The sequence below is a fragment of the Tenrec ecaudatus genome, chromosome 9 (assembly GCF_050624435.1).
Source record: "Tenrec ecaudatus isolate mTenEca1 chromosome 9, mTenEca1.hap1, whole genome shotgun sequence".
In the NCBI taxonomy this organism is placed as follows: domain Eukaryota; kingdom Metazoa; phylum Chordata; class Mammalia; order Afrosoricida; family Tenrecidae; genus Tenrec; species Tenrec ecaudatus.
This window is the reverse complement of record NC_134538.1, coordinates 17529996-17545626: the sequence shown is the minus strand read 5'-3', so window position 1 is coordinate 17545626 and position 15631 is coordinate 17529996. Positions and strand designations below refer to the sequence as shown.

General features: G+C 46.5%; 1 protein-coding gene across 1 annotated transcript in view; it reads left to right on the top strand.

Moving 5' to 3' along the window:
* The window catches only part of ADAMTS17 (ADAM metallopeptidase with thrombospondin type 1 motif 17), a 434502-nt gene that overhangs the window by 346301 nt on the left and 72570 nt on the right, over positions 1-15631 (top strand). The window contains exons 17-18 of the mRNA XM_075557910.1: positions 11271-11428; positions 15033-15192. Coding sequence (XP_075414025.1) covers positions 11271-11428; positions 15033-15192 — 318 coding nt within the window. The remainder of the gene's footprint in view (positions 1-11270; positions 11429-15032; positions 15193-15631) is intronic.

The window sequence follows — 15631 nt, the reverse complement described above, 5'->3', positions numbered from 1 at the left end:
GGTCCATTGCAGACCAATCTCTGCTCTCTTCTACAGTCCCCTCCATGAAACTTGAGAAGAATACAAGTAAATCCTTTTCCGCCACAGAAGTGAGCCCTTAGGTGGTGCAAACAATTAATTTACTCAGCTGCTAATCTAAAGGTTGGACATTCAAGGAGGCACCTCAGAAGGAAAGCCTGGAAAACTTTTTTTTTTTTTAATCAACCATTGAATCCCTATGGAGCATAATCCTGCTGTGATACACACATGGTCCCCAAGTGTGAGAATCTACTGAACAGCAACTGGTAAGTAGGTGGAGAGTAAAAGAAATCTAAGTGTCTCCGAAAATCACCTCTCAGCCTCCCCAGCACTCCAAGCAAAATTGAGCCTGATTCTCAAGGGCCAAGGTGGTTGGAGTGCTGAGTTGAACACACATATGTTTGTGATGTAGGTCAGACACAGCAAACACTGCCACGGGGCACAACTTTGGGTAGCAGAGGCTACCTGTGTCCTTAGTTCACTGCGATAGACTGTTCCATAGCCTGTGCTCTTTTGTCAGCCCCAGTTCCACATCCCTGCCTTAAATATCAGCTCGGCATGCCTGGGGAAGTACATTGTTTTTACTAAATGGGTGCTGCCCGCAAAACCCTTTCATTTCTTTTTCTTTTAAAATCATTTTAAGAATTGTACAATTCTTATCACAATCCATACACCCATCCATTGTGTCAAGCACATATGTACATTTGTTGCCATCATCATTCTCAAAACATTTGCCTTCTACTTGAGCCCTTAATATCGGCTCCTCATTTTTCCCCCTCCCTCCCTCCTCTTTCATGAACCCTTCATAATTCATAAATTATTATCATTTTGTCATATGTTACACTGTCTGACATCTCCCCCCACCCTCTTCTCTGCTGTCCATCCCCCAGGGAGGAGGCCATATGTAGATTCTTGTCATCGGTTCCCCTTTTCTACCCTACATTCCCTCCACCCTCCAGGCATCGCCACTCTCACCACTGGTCCTGAAGGGGTCATCTGTCCTGGATTCCCTGTGTTTCGAGTTCCCATGAAACCCTTTCATTTCAATTTTCATCACTTACAAAAAATAAAAAATCAATTTTCCATGTTCCTGGGTTTATAGGAGGCACTAAGGGCTCCAACTTTCTCTTTGTACTTGAGACATTCACATATTAACAAGACAGACACAAAATAAACCTCTAATAAGTGTATCATGAAGACCACAATCTTGTTTAAGAATTACAAATAGAAACAAAGGCAAACCCTATACCTTGGTTTAGAGACAGTTCATTCATGTTCAACTAGTCCAGTTACAACTCAGGGTCTGATTCAGTACACCTGAGATGGAAATGAAAATTCACAGCTGCTGGTTGAACCTCTGAACCTTACACTTCTCCCTCTTGCCTCTGGGAAGGCAGGTGTTGGGCGTGGGACCTCTTATTTCCAAATCCTCTCAGAGGGACTGACTACACAAGTGCCTGGCCATGTGTGTCCATGTGACTCTGCCACTTCCACCGGCCCCCTTGCCTCCGTGAGGCTGAAAACTGCTGCTTGCTCCCTTACCACAGGGACAGTCACATTGACAATCACATTGGTGTGTATTAGGTCTGTGGCCTAGCGTGCCTTCTATTTCCACCTGGGCTGCCACCACCCCCCGACCCCAGCCCCAAACATCCTAGTGGCAACTTTGCAGATAGAACACATTTAGAAAGGCAGCTTCTCCAGGGTGCCAATTTTTTACTAAGTTTTCAATGAGCTTTCTTCCTTACCCTCCTGCTACCAATGGAAACTAGGGCAATGTCATCAGTGTCGGGGTCAGAAATCCTATCACCCTGTGTGACACCAAAAAGTTGTGATTGCCTTGCAGCTGACTTTGATCAATGACAGCACCATGCACCACAAAAACATTGTCAAATCCTGCCCACCTCCACAGTTGTCGATAATACTGGAGACCACTGTTTTGGCTGCTGTGCAGTGCCTTCCATCCAGGGTTCACTTCACCTCACTGTAACCGACAGTGTTCTCTTGTGATCCATAAGGTTTTCATTGACTAATGTTCAGAGGTAGATCGTCCTTGTCTGGATGCTCTACTGACATGGATCTACCATGGGTGACCCTGCTGGTGTTGGGTGCTACAGCTTTTAGCATGACAGCAACACAAAAGCCACACTATGAAAATAAGAGATAGGTGGTAGACCCAAAAGTTACCTTCCAAATGACACATCGGCTCTCCCCTACCTTGGCAAGACATCCATGAGAGACTCTGCCCCCTTATTCAAAAGTCATAATCCTAATATTTCAGAACCTGGCTCAATCTAAGGTAAATTTGTTGGTTCTTCCAAACATCACCAACAGATGGCCCTACATATAAATGCCTTGACTTCTAATCCTAGCTTCTCAGGATTTCAAGTCTATTGACCTCCGCACCAGGGGCCAGCCTAAGATCATTTCTCCGACAAAATAGTAACAGAGGAGATCAGAATCCTGTACTTCACTCTTCAACAATAGTGAAAATGAGCTTTTCACTGAAACTCATTATAGAGCCAACTCTGCCCAGAGGAAGATGCTTTCATGAAGATCACGGTGTACTAAAGCCAAACAACCACATACACAAATACTAACATCAGAACAAATCGCTCCCAATCATTGAACCCCTGCTATGTTTGAGTCTATATCTCTCGTCCCACTTGTTAGTTGCCATCTATATCCAATGCTAGTCAGGTAATATTGACTCAGACTCCTAGAGACTCTGCAAGACAGTCGGAATGCCCCTCTAGGGGTTCCAACGTTGTCAGAGACATAGACTGCTACAGCTTCCTCCCACTGGTTGCCACCCAGTCTACTCCAACTCCTGGTCACCCCACTTACAGCAGAACAAAACGTTGCCTGGTCATGCCATCTTCGTTGTGGCCTCTTGAGTGTATCGTGAGTGTCTTACAATCTAGAGGACACTTCCAAAACAATATTGGGTAGCATTCTCTCGTGACCCATAAAGTTTTCATTGGCTCCTTCTCAGAAATTGATCACCAGATCTTCCTAGTCTGGGCTAGTCTGGAAGCTTCACCACAAGCAGTTCCCCATGGGTGACCCTGCTGGTAGAGCATCCAGCATCACAACAACACACAAGCCACCATAATAGGACAAAGTGACAGATAGCTGGCAGCTGACCCCTAGTGCTTTGTGAAGTATTTCTGGACTCTACAGGATTCAGTAACAGACTCGGTTTCTCAAGTGGTTACACACTGGGGTGCTGACCTCCAGATCAGAATTTTGAAATTACCAGCCACTTAGGCTTTCCACTCCCATAAAGAGTTAACATCTCAGAAACTCAAAGGGGGGAAGCTGTACCTTTCCCCTTAGGGTCCATGTGGGTCAGAATCAACTCATTGACCGTTAGCAGCTGAGTATAGGCCTGGATTCCAAATATTAGTCTGCTGCCATTCGTGGAGCTTCACAGGAGACCAAGCTTGTAGAGAAAACTGTCCACTAGAGAGCACGTTAAACCTGTCCAGTGTTATTACTTAACGTGTATACTTCAGAAAAGCAAGGTCACTGGCCTACCTTTCAAATTGGCTTTTCAACTTTCTCATCGTCTCAGAAATTAAACTCTGGAGCCTGGCATGTTAACAAGGGGGGAGCATGCAGGTGGTCCGTTGCTCTTTGGCTGTGAAAGTCAGTTCAAAAGGCCTTGTTTCAATCAGGGCTGGGTGCTTTGGAAGTCCGCCCACTGTGACGTTGGATTACCCTCCTATTTGCTAGCAGTCGTTGCTGAAGAATTGCGCCCCACTGCTATTAGCCCACGTGGCTGCCTGGCTGGCTTTCTGCTCCAAACCACCTGGAACAGGAAATGCCTCTGCAGTTGGTATCCAAAACTGAGAACGGAGCTGGCAAGACTCCGGATGGAAATAAAAGGCACTGCCGACCCGCTGCCAGGAATAGCGGTCGGGTGACTGTGGGTCAGGTCCTCCAGTTGCTTCCAGAAAGGAGAGAAGAACAGAGTTCATTGTCTGCACAGCTCTCCGCCCAAGGAGGAAGGGGAAGCAGGGTCACGCCTCTGCCATGGGCCCCCAGCCAGCCCTGAAGGAGAACCCTGCCCTCCCATCAGCAATGTCCATATTGGTTCCACAGAATGGCTTATGATCTTCTCACAGAAACCGTGTGTAAGTATCGACAGAGAATGGAAGTGGACTTCGACGTGTGACCTTAAGCTGCAGGCCATTGAGGAGCGTCTGCCCTGTTCTCCAAGGAGAGTGCACACACACCTCTAACTGCTGAGAGACTTCTGGCTTCTAAGCAAACTACGCTAATGGAAGAGCTGCTGTATTTTGGATAGTGCTTTACGACGTCAAACTCCCGGCCCTGTCAAACCAGGGAAGAAAAATCTCCTCCCAGCAAATGTGAACTTGAGATTTCACAGACACAATCAGGTCACATGGACATTCCTTCATTTGTTTCTGTTTTAAACCAGCTTGGTTGAGATATAATTCACTTATCATACAAGTCGCCTATTGAAAGTACACATTTCGGCGATATTTTGTGATTGTCAGGGTTGTGCAAATATCGCAACATTAATGTCATCCTCCCAAGGGAAACCCTGTGTGCTTCAGCAGCCACTGCAGTCCCCACCCCACTCCTCAACTCCCCCACCCGCATTCACTCTGACCCACTGCCCTCGAGTTGATGCAGACTTGTGGGTTCTGAGCCTGGGACTGTGGAGGGCGGTAGAAACCAGCCCAGTCTTTCTCCCTACGGACGTGCCGGTGGTTTGGACTGCCAGTCCTGTGCATCACAGCCCAGCGGCTAACCACTATGCCACCAAACCTCCTCTCCTGGCTCTGGGTAACCACTAATCTTTTGCCAGAAGGGAATCCTATAGTGTATGGTCTTTTGTGATTGGCTTCTTTCACTTAACATTAACGATGATTTGCCTATAAAATCAAAGCACCTTTAATCATCTTCCTAGCTTCTATTGAGTCCTCTCTAGCTTTAAAAAACGTGATTTGAAGTACAAACTATTCAACTTCTAAATACCCCGAGAAAAAGAGGACATGGATGTACTTATGGATGTCCAAAGATGGAGAATAGGAGGAACCTGGATGACCCGAAGTTTATTTTATTTGGCAGGGAGGGGGTGGAGAGTGGGGACTTTTAAAGAATACAACATTAAGACTAGGGCCTTGGAAAGGACTCACGAAAATGAAGTGCCCTGAGCTGAGTCCCCTTGCTCCAATGGACTCCCCTGAAAAGCTCACTCTGGCTGAGGAGGTGGAGAGCTGGGGGAAGCCCAAGGGTTGCTCTAGCGATGGGTAGGAGACAATCAGCCTGGCTTGCTCACTCTCCAGTGTGGCTCCACACAGGCATTTTATCACTGGACTTTACGTTGAACCTAGTGAAGCTCCTTATTCAATACTAAAATGATTTCACCGTCTCAACAGCAGACTATCTGGGACTAGACCCTCACCTCTTCAAAGCTGTGGTGTCAGCTCACAGCGTAACTCATGTGTCAGAGTAGAACTGTGCCCAGGGGGCAGTGGTTCTCAACCTGTGGGTCACGACCCCTAGGGGGGGTCGAACGACCCTTTCACAGAGGGCCCCCGATTCATAAAAGTAGCAAAATGACAGTGATGAAGTAGCAACAGAAATGATTTTATGGCTGGGGGGGGGGGGTCACCACAACATGAGGAACTGTATGAAAGGGTCACCACAGGAAGAAGGTGGAGAACCACTGCCGTAGGGTTTTCTGTGTCTGATTTTTGTTCAGTAGATTGTCAGCCTTTTCTTCCCAAACCTCTGATCTTTTGAATTGGCACCAGAGCAGTAAGCAGTCTCACCACCTAGCAGTTGCTGAAGGGATGGGAGATGCTCTATTTTTGCAGGAAGGTCTGCATTTTTAGTGCAGGCCCCAGGCCCCAGCACTCTGGCTCTTGCTGGCTGAATCTGCCTCACCAACAGACATGGGGTTTGAAAGTGCTAGCCTGCTTCTAACTCTGCCTCTGGATCGTGCTCTCACTGTGGGATGCACACATAATTGTCGTCACGAGCAAGTGGCCAGCGGGATAGAGTACCCCTCCCTTAGAGGGACAAGCAGAGTGCTCGTCCATGAAACTCTGCTTGTAGTTTGAACTGCTCGTTCAGATGGCCACATGCACACTTGGACATGTAAAGTGAATTCTCTCAGGGTCCGTGAGAGTACTCCCCTTTCCGGAAGCTGTCGTAGTGTGAGATTTCAGCATCTCCGCTGCTCCAGACTCGGATCTCACAGCAAAGCCAGACGCCAACAGTGGCTGTATGGCTTTCCAGAGCAGCTCGGCTCTTCCCACCTCCACATTCAGTGATGTCGCGTGCATAAATCGAAATGCGCTGTGGTGTTTAGTTACTATTGGGTTATCTCTGGCTCGTGGCTATCCCAAGCACAGCAGTCTGAAACATGGCCTGGTCCTGTTCCGTCATCATGAAAGCTGGCATGCTGGAGTGCTGCAGTCACACCCTGAAAACAATAAGCACTGAGAACATCTTTCTTCCAGAAAGTTCCCCACAGTCTAGCATGTTCTTTTCTCATTCATCTTCCTACTTTGTTTTAGATTAGCCCACTAGCCACAGCCTGTCTCTCTAACTTCCCATTCCCTCTTCGTTGACCCCCGAAATGACACCTCCATAGACCCCTCGAGCCAACCAGCTCTTGAAATTCTCTCTTGGTCCACAGCTCTCCACATAGACCCTTCAGACAAACAGGACCCTGCTCTGGTGACCAGAGGGAGGCAGACCCCACGCCCAAGTTGGCCATGTATGTGCATGTGGTGGTGGTTGCTGCTGCTGCCCCACCCCACCCCCACCCTCTGGCCTTGCAGCTGTGCAAGAGTTTATCCTCATCGCCTGCGGTGTCCCTTGCACTGGCCCCATTCTTCTGGCCCCACCCTTGACTTCTGGGGTCTGCTTCTGGGCATAGAGCTTGGTACTTTGGGGTTTTATTTAGTAAATACTTCTTAGGCACCTTTCAAAAGGGGTCAGGGATCTCCCAGAATAAGGCTGGGTCCAAAAGTGCCTAAGCATTAACACTAGAACAGAGACCATGGACAGGGTAAAATGTGGCTTGAGTCTACCAGTCCTTCTGAATCCCAGATAGGGTTTAATCATCTCTTGGTAAGGATCCTGCAGCGATTTTTTTTTTTAGTCCACAATAGTATTTTTCTTTATATAACTAGAGGAAGAACTTGTCCCCAGAGAAAAAATCAGGGAGCCATGATTGAATTAGGAGAAAGAGAAATGCTAGGCAGTTAGCAAACAAGGTATTTCCAACAGCATGAAACAGAGCAAGATCAGGCCTTCACACTCAAGTTTTAAACCAAAGGCTCAACCAAGGCAGGAAATAGAAGAAAGAGTTTACTTGTATTTGATTGACTATGCCAAGGTATTTGATTTTAAGAATCATAACAAACTATAACTGTGAGTAACCTTGAGAAGAACGGAGATTCCAGAGCCTTTCCTTGTCCTCATGTGGCACTTGCACGTGGATCAAGAAGAGGCAATAGTGTGAGGGAAACAAGAGAATATCGCATGGTTTGGAATCAGAAAAGGTGTGTGTCAGGGTTGTAACCTCTCGTCATATTTATTTTACTTGTGTGCCAACCAGCTAGTCAGAGAAGCTGGTTAGATGAAGAATTCTGCATCAGAGTTGGAGGTAAGCTTATTAACAGCCTGCGATGTGCAGATGACACAACCTTGCTTGCTGAAAGTGGGGAGGACTTGAAACACGTGCTGATGACGATCAAGGATGACAGCCTTCAGTATGGATGACAAGTCAATGTCAAGAAGATGCAAATCCTCACAACTGGCCCAGTAGGGAGCATCATGATAAATAAAAGGAGACAAGATCGAAGCTATCAAGGACTTCATCTTTCTTGGATCCACAAGAAACCCAATGACATGTCGCACTGGGTAAATCTGCTGCACAGATCTCTTTTAGAATATTGCATAGCAAGGGTGTTGCTTTGAGGACTAAGTGCATATTTTCCATTGCCTCATATACATGTGACAGTTGGACGTTGAGTAAAGAAGACTGAAGATGAACTGATGCATTTGAATTGTGGTTCTGGAAAAGAATATTGAAAGTACCATGAACTGTTAAAGGACAAACAAATAAATCTGTCTCAGAAGAAGTGTTGCCAGAGTACTCCTTAGAGGTGGACCTTCTGTCCTACACATTTGGACATGTTGTCAGGAGAGGCCAGTCCTTGGAAAAGGGCATCGTGTTGGTTAAAGTAGAGGGCACTGAAAAAGAAGAAGACTCAACAAGATGTGTTGGCACAGTGGCTGCAACAATGGACTCAAACATACTGTTTCCCCAAAAGTAAGGCATCCCCCGAAAATAAGACCTACTTACAGTTTTGCCTCTCGCTGAAATATAAGGCATCCCTCCGAAAATAAGACCTTCCCCAAAATAAGCCCGCCCGAAGCTACCGTATCTCTGGACTCTGGACCATAGCAGCTGGCGCCTCACACAGCTCCCTGTTAGCGGCAGCACAGCCAGAGCAGACAGGAAGTGTGAGGTCTCTTTTAAGAAAACGATAAAAAAAAAGAAAACAATAAATGTGTACCATATTCTTCGTCATGGAAAAATAAGATATCCCCTGAAAATAAGACTTGGTGCATCTTTGGGAGCAAAAATTAATATAAGACACTGTCTTATTTTCGGGAAAACAGGGAAGGAACAATTGTGAGGATGGTGTTTCATTCTGTTGTGCATAGAATCACTGTGGGTCAGACCTAATAATGACAGCAATAACAGTTTTTTAAAAACATTTTATTAGGGGCTCATACAACTCTTATCACAATCCATACATATACATACATCAATTGTATAAAGCACATCTGTACATTCTTTGCCCTAATCATTTTCTTTTTTGTTCCTTTTATTTTTGTACATTTTATTAGGGGGCTCATACAACTCTTATCACAGTCCATACATATACATACATCAATTGTATAAAGCACATCCGCACATTCCCTGCCCCCAAACATTCTCAAAGCATTTGCTCTCCACTTAAGCCGTTTGCATCAGGTCCTCACAATAACAGTTTTTTAAGGACCCCTAGTTTTATCTGTCCACTGCTTCCTTCTGTTCCATTCCTGTCAGTTTGTCATTTTTTGGTGCCTTGTATGTTACTTGGTTGCTGGAAGCCACCGATAATTCAAAATCCCAGCAGGGCCTGCCAGCACAGACAGGTTTCAAAAAAGTTTCGAGACTAGGAAAAAGGTCCTGGGATACACCTCTGAAAATTAACCAATGAAAACCCTCTGGCTCCAACAGAATTTCATTTAATAAAGTGCTAGAGGTGAGTACCCCATCTTTCTGATTCGAAGGCGCTCAAAATCTACAGTGGCTGCAGCCATGGATTCAAGCATGTCAATGATCAGGAGATGGGGTCGTGCTGGGCAATGGTTATTTCTGTTTTTGAGGGCAAGTCAAAAGTGTTGCTATTATGGTTCCAGTTCATACATGTGTGGGTTATTCTGGACAAAACATGTTTGGACATGTCTTTGCCATCAGTGGATGGCTGCAAACAAGTAATAATATCCTGTTGTCATCTCATTGGTGTGCCTTCAAAAAGTTCCAATCAATCAAAACAGTAGCATTTGAGAAGCCAGTTCAGGTCCAGACAGAGATCAGATCAGAATGTTAGGGAGACTGGGTAGGGGCACTCCAGCGGAGTGATTTTTCTCTAAGAACATGGAATACTCACAGAGGTTTATTAAAAAGAAGTTTTAAGAAATGCAAAAGCTGCACAGGTGAGTAAAATGTCCAAGAAAGTTGCACCAAATATATATATAATGCTTATACTCATTGTTCTTGGGCAACCTTAGCCCATTAACCCTACAGACCCTTTTTGTTCCCCAAACTCAAGTCATTTCAAAGGAACGTAAGTTGAGCCGCTCGAGGATGCCCACATGGCCTTGTTAGGCTGATGTAAGTCAGAGTCCTCAGGGAAGGATGAGAGCACTGCTCTCAGAGGTGACAGACCTGTTAGATGGAGGACATGGAGAGAAACAACAGCTCCACATTTTGATGATTGTCCAATAAAGTCCGAGCTAATTTATTTAAACAGAAATCGACTAAAGGATTATCTGACTTTGTTGATGTTAACTTAGTGGTGTTCTAAAGTGACCAAGAGAAACTGTGGGTATCAGGGGCTCCAAGTGTACATGAGCATTATGAGTGATGGATGGGGAATATGCCGAGAATCTCCTTTTCTGAAATGACATAAACACTTGCTATCAAGTCTTGGATTTGTCACATTACCTTTTCCTAAATGTATAGTAGGCTCCAGTATTTTTTTTCTAAAAATAAAACCAAATTTTATGGTAGTGCTCTCCTCATGAGAAGAACATGAACTTCAAAACAAAAAGAGGAGCAAAAATAAAATAAAATAAAAAACTAAGATATGGCTGAACACTTTAGAGTTAAAGATATATATATATATATATATAAAATGTAATTTGGACCTCAATATGTTATATATATTATATATTATATATTATGTATTACATATTATATATTATGTAATATATACAATGTAATTTGGACCTCAATAATGCTATTGTTTTTTAAAAAGAAAATAAAATCTTGGGTCCCTCTACCTCCACACGTGCTCACACTGGGTGAATGTATGCGTGAGCAAACTTATTAGCCCCAGCCCCACGTTGTGGTCTATGTGGGAGCAAGCCCTGCCATTCTGGGTGCTCCACAGACCACTGTCTGCTGAGCGTCCCTGTGGCATCTGTGGGGCCACTCGAATGTGAAAACACAACTATCTAATAAAATAGCATTTGTTCGTTGAAGAGAGATCCTCTCGGCTAACACAGGAGTGTCTTAGATGTTTCCGTTGGGCTGCCTACCTTAAGAAGCCCAAGTCCATCGGAAGCATAGTTCTGTTGTGACGCCCGTGGTATCACCATGGGTCAGAATCAACTGAATGACATCCAGGAAATAAACGATACTGCAACATGAACTGATGTTTTGTTTGGGGCGCATTAAATGCATCAGGCAGAAAATAATATTTACTAATTGGTGTGCGGCTGTTTCCATTCTCTGCACCTCTCTCAGACTTCTACGATTTGGACTACACTTGAGACAGGAAGCCCCAGGTAAACAGAATAGTGATCATCACGGCCCTAGCCTGGAGGACCCGCTACGCTCCTCCGCTCAGGAATCCCAGATGCCTTGTAAGAAAGGCCACGTCCCCCCCTTACCCCATCCTCTTCGATTTTAATTCTAGCTCTTAAAGACTCCAGTAAGCGATCCATCAACAGTGACTGGAAGATCGAGCTCCCTGGAGAGTTTCAGATAGCTGGCACAACTGTGCGCTACGTTAGAAGGGGCCTCTGGGAAAAAATTTCTGCCAAGGGACCAACCAAAGTACCGCTGCATCTGATGGTGAGTAAGTGGCCCCTGCTTGTCGCGGGAGAGCTTATCCCCAGGTCTCCTCCTCCTGGGGCCTTGGGATGGGAGATAACACACGTGGTCTAGTTTCTGCCTTTTTATAGGGCTACTTCTTGCTTAGTCCTTTCTCTTAGCCAGTTTGTTGTTGTTGTTGTTGTTGTTTGTGTTTTCCAATCCCCTGCACCACGTGCTTCAGAATTCTCTCCCAACCCTTCCCTGTGGCTCTTGGCTGGCAAAGCTCTCATCTTGTTCCGAGGAACTGCCCCCACAAGGGAAATGTTTCATCACGTGGCAGCCAGGGAGACACGGTCTCGTTAACAGGCAGCCCTGCTCAGAGGCTGCATTTTTATATCAGATGGTAGAATGTGTACATATTCCCACAAGGGGTGCCTCTGCATTAGAAACTACCTGTTTGGAAATGAATTGCTGACTATTTCCAAACCCACGTCGCTCAACTTTTCTAGACATGGCTTGCAGGCGGCATTTGGAAAGCAGGAGACAGACCCAGGTTCTCCGTGAGTATTTGCTTCCTCTAGGACAGTGATTCGGCCAAGTCCGAACTCCTTTATCTCAACTCGTGTCTTAGGAGACGAGGCACACGTGGCTAAGCGCTTGACTGCTAGCTGAGAGCCTCGCAGTTCAAAGCCACTCTGAGGTCCTGCGGAATCAAGTTCTGGCAATCAGCTTTCAGACTATGGAGCCCAATTTTACTCTGCAACTTAAGTAACAACTGACTCCACAGCAACTGTTTGAGCTTTGGTTTTTTCTCGAGGGGAATCCTGCATAAGCCAAGTAAGCAACAGATTGTACATTCTTTAGAAAAACGTAAAGATCTCTGAGGCAAAACAAATCACTCTTTTTGTAGGGTCCAGGAGTTCTCAGAGCGAGTTTCTTCTGATGGTTCATAATTATGAATTCTGTATCTTGTCCCAAAGATTGGGATTTGTGGCAGCTTTTGCATCTCTCATGAAAGCACATTTTGTCCTCAAGACTGGCCAGTAGCTCAACTTGGAAGCCCTTTGCCCCTATTAATTCTTGTTTCCAGAAACCTTTAGCTATTCAACTTAGTCTCACACCTGAAAGTCTCTCTGGCCACTCCCAGGAAACCTTGACTGCAGAGCCTGGCTTTGCCCATGAGCGCAGCCAACACCCATCACCTGTGATCATAGGTTGCCTCATGATGGTGCCAATCCCATAGCAACCTCTGAGGAGATTCCAGCAAAAACAGTGCCCATGAGCAACACAGACCATCCAGGCATCAGCCAAGGCAGTATGTACTGAAGTCTGAAGTCCACTGCAAACATGTTCTGGCAAGTTTATTTCTGGTATCAAGGGCGGGCACCACAGTATGTGATAAGATTGTTTTCTAAACTGGTTGCTGTCAAATCAGCCTTGGCTCATGGTGATCCTATGTGTGTCAGGGTAGAGCAGTAGCCCTGAATTTACAGTGGCTACGATTTAGAAGTCAATCTCCAGGACTTCTTTGAGAGGTGCCTGTGACTAGACTGGAACTGCCAGTCTGTCAGTTAGCAGCCAAGGACGTTGTGCCACCCCACATTCCTCGTGGTTAGAGCAGATCCGTCTGTTCTGGTTTGAAATAGTTATTCTGGGCACTAAAAGAGGAAACAAAAGACAAAACTATGAAGAAGCATCAACTCCCAACATGTGCATTTGGTTTTTGCTGGTAAATAACCAGGTGGGTTTGTTTTCTTCCTTCCCCACCCCACATCCCTCCAAAACCACTTTTATCAGCTGAGCAAAACGGCCTGTTACAGCAGCTCTAGAGACTGGACGCATTAGAATTGTTGTCAACAAGGCCCAGAGGAAGCAAGTGCCTTAGTGCCCGTGCTCGTTCAGAAATCACCATCTTTCCCTCTTGAACTAGCCTTGGTGCTTCACCTTAAACCTAGGAACGGAGGGGCGGGGGGGATGGTGCTCTCCTCTAAATAGAAAGCCGTCGCCCCACCCTGGGCTCGTAGATTGCTTGCAGAGTCAGGAGCACCAGGAAAGCTACGGAGACCTACATTTGAAACCAATTACCTACACGCATACACAAATGACAGTGCCTATGAAATTGGTTTCACATGGACTCTTGAGTCACCAGACCTAGTCCCATACTGAGACAATAAAGCTCCCTTTCAAACTGGTTTTTGTTGTTTTGTTTTCTCACTGGAGGCCTTTTTTCCAAATGTATTGCTACAAGTGTATTTCTTAAAGAAGTGGCTCCTTATCCCGTTAGGTCGGCTCTTAGGGCCCCTGTCCACACACAGCAAGGCCACGTCCTTGGGGAGCTCAGAGGTTCCTGGGGAAAGTCAACCGCTTTCTTTCAAACTTTCCACTTGGCCTGCCCTGCCCTGCACACTCCACCTCTAGCTCCTGCTGGCTTTTCCTTCCAGACCTCCTGGGCAGGGAACTATGTGCTAGCTGCTTGGACCCAGGGGAGAACCCTGGCGACGTAGTACTTACACACTGGAGTGCTAAGCTCAAGGTTTGCAGTTCTAGCCTATCCTACCGGGTCGCCAGGAGTCAGAAGTGAGTCAATGACAGCGAGTTAGGGTGTTTTGTGTGTTGTTTTCTTTTGTTAGACCAAGGAACACTTGCCTGTTAGAAGCTCGGCTAGAAGGCATGTGGTGCCCAGGCAGACTATTGTAAGCCCCCCCAGAGGGCATGTTCTGGCCCATTAGGCCAGTAGCACACCTGCTATCCATCTAGGGCTGATTATGTGTTACCCCAGTGTGGGCCCATCACTCTGCATAGTCCATTGGGACTACAGATGACCCTGGACCCCCACTGCCTGCTGTGAGCTCTAAGCCAGGCCATGGCACAGCCATCCCCACAGCTCCTGTGACAGCAGGAATTATATCTCTCCAGAGACCTCGGGGAAGGCCACACACCCTTGGGCTCCAAGCAGGCTCCTCCATGGGTCCCTTTTGGTAGCTGTACTTTGCATGCATGCTTGCTTTCCTCCATAATCTCTGGGCCTACCGCCGCACAGCAGTGATTAAGTGGCAGGGTAGTGAAAGGCCTGTTAATTTTTAGAGACGTGGGATAACGCTGCCCACTGAGACACCTGTGTGGGTAAAGCAGTGTACCTATGTTTTCCTTGTCTGCAAGGCAACTGCTTGGGGTAATGTGCCAACCAAGTGCTTTTCACTGGTAGAAAACTCTCCAAGGCAATTACAATTAGAACTCTAAGTGTCAGTGAGCCAATTCTGCCTCATCCTGACCCCACCCATAGAGTTTTCAATAATTGATTGGCTGTGACATTGACCCACGCAGATAGCCAGGCCTTTGCTCTGCTGACCATTAGGTTTACATAAGCCGTCCAGCAGCATCCAGGGACTTCAAAGCACAATTGCGACACTTAAAGCTGCTCCTCCCTAGTCAACATTGGTCCTCTCTGTAGTAAGAAGCCAAAATGCATGCCTTGTCCCCAAAGGCTTCTAGACTGAAATCAAGGCACAACCCTAGATTGAGCCTACTTTGAAGTCCAAGATGCGCGGATGGCCTGCGGTGGAGAACCAGCCACGGGGGACTTGGTTTGCCCTTGGACTTTCATGCAATTTCAAAATGGCCTTTTATTTTACTGCGGATCCAGGTGTTGTTATTTCATGACCAGAATTATGGAATCCATTACGAATACACGGTTCCCGTAAACTATACTGCAGAAAATCAAAGTGAACCAGAAAAGCCCCAGGACTCGCTGTTCATCTGGACCCACAGTGGCTGGGAAGGATGCAGCACGCAGTGTGGAGGAGGTGAGCAACCAGGGGGTGTTTCTGAGGGAAAAGGAACTGAGCTCAGGACCCCCAGGGCCAGCATGCCTGGGGCCTGGGGAAGGCAGGCTCTGTAGCCCATAGTACACCTGGAACTTGGTCACATCCCACTGAAAGTCTTTCTGCATAACTCTTGGGCAGAGTCCTCCAGATCCCACATGCTGAGGTCACACCTGCACTGCTGCTTGGCTTATGGCACAAGCCTCCTGGGAACTAACAGTGAATGGGACATGGCGAGGCAATGACTGCCCGCGATGTGCCTGGCAGACCTTGGGAAAGGCTTGACCTTCACCTGGGGCCATTGATGTAGCAGGACCAGAGACACCCTGCCCCAGAATACTCTCCTTTGCTCCAGTAACCAAACTTTATGTTACAACTAGAAGAGAAAGCCCCATAGGTCCAGTGAAACATCTGGAGCCCG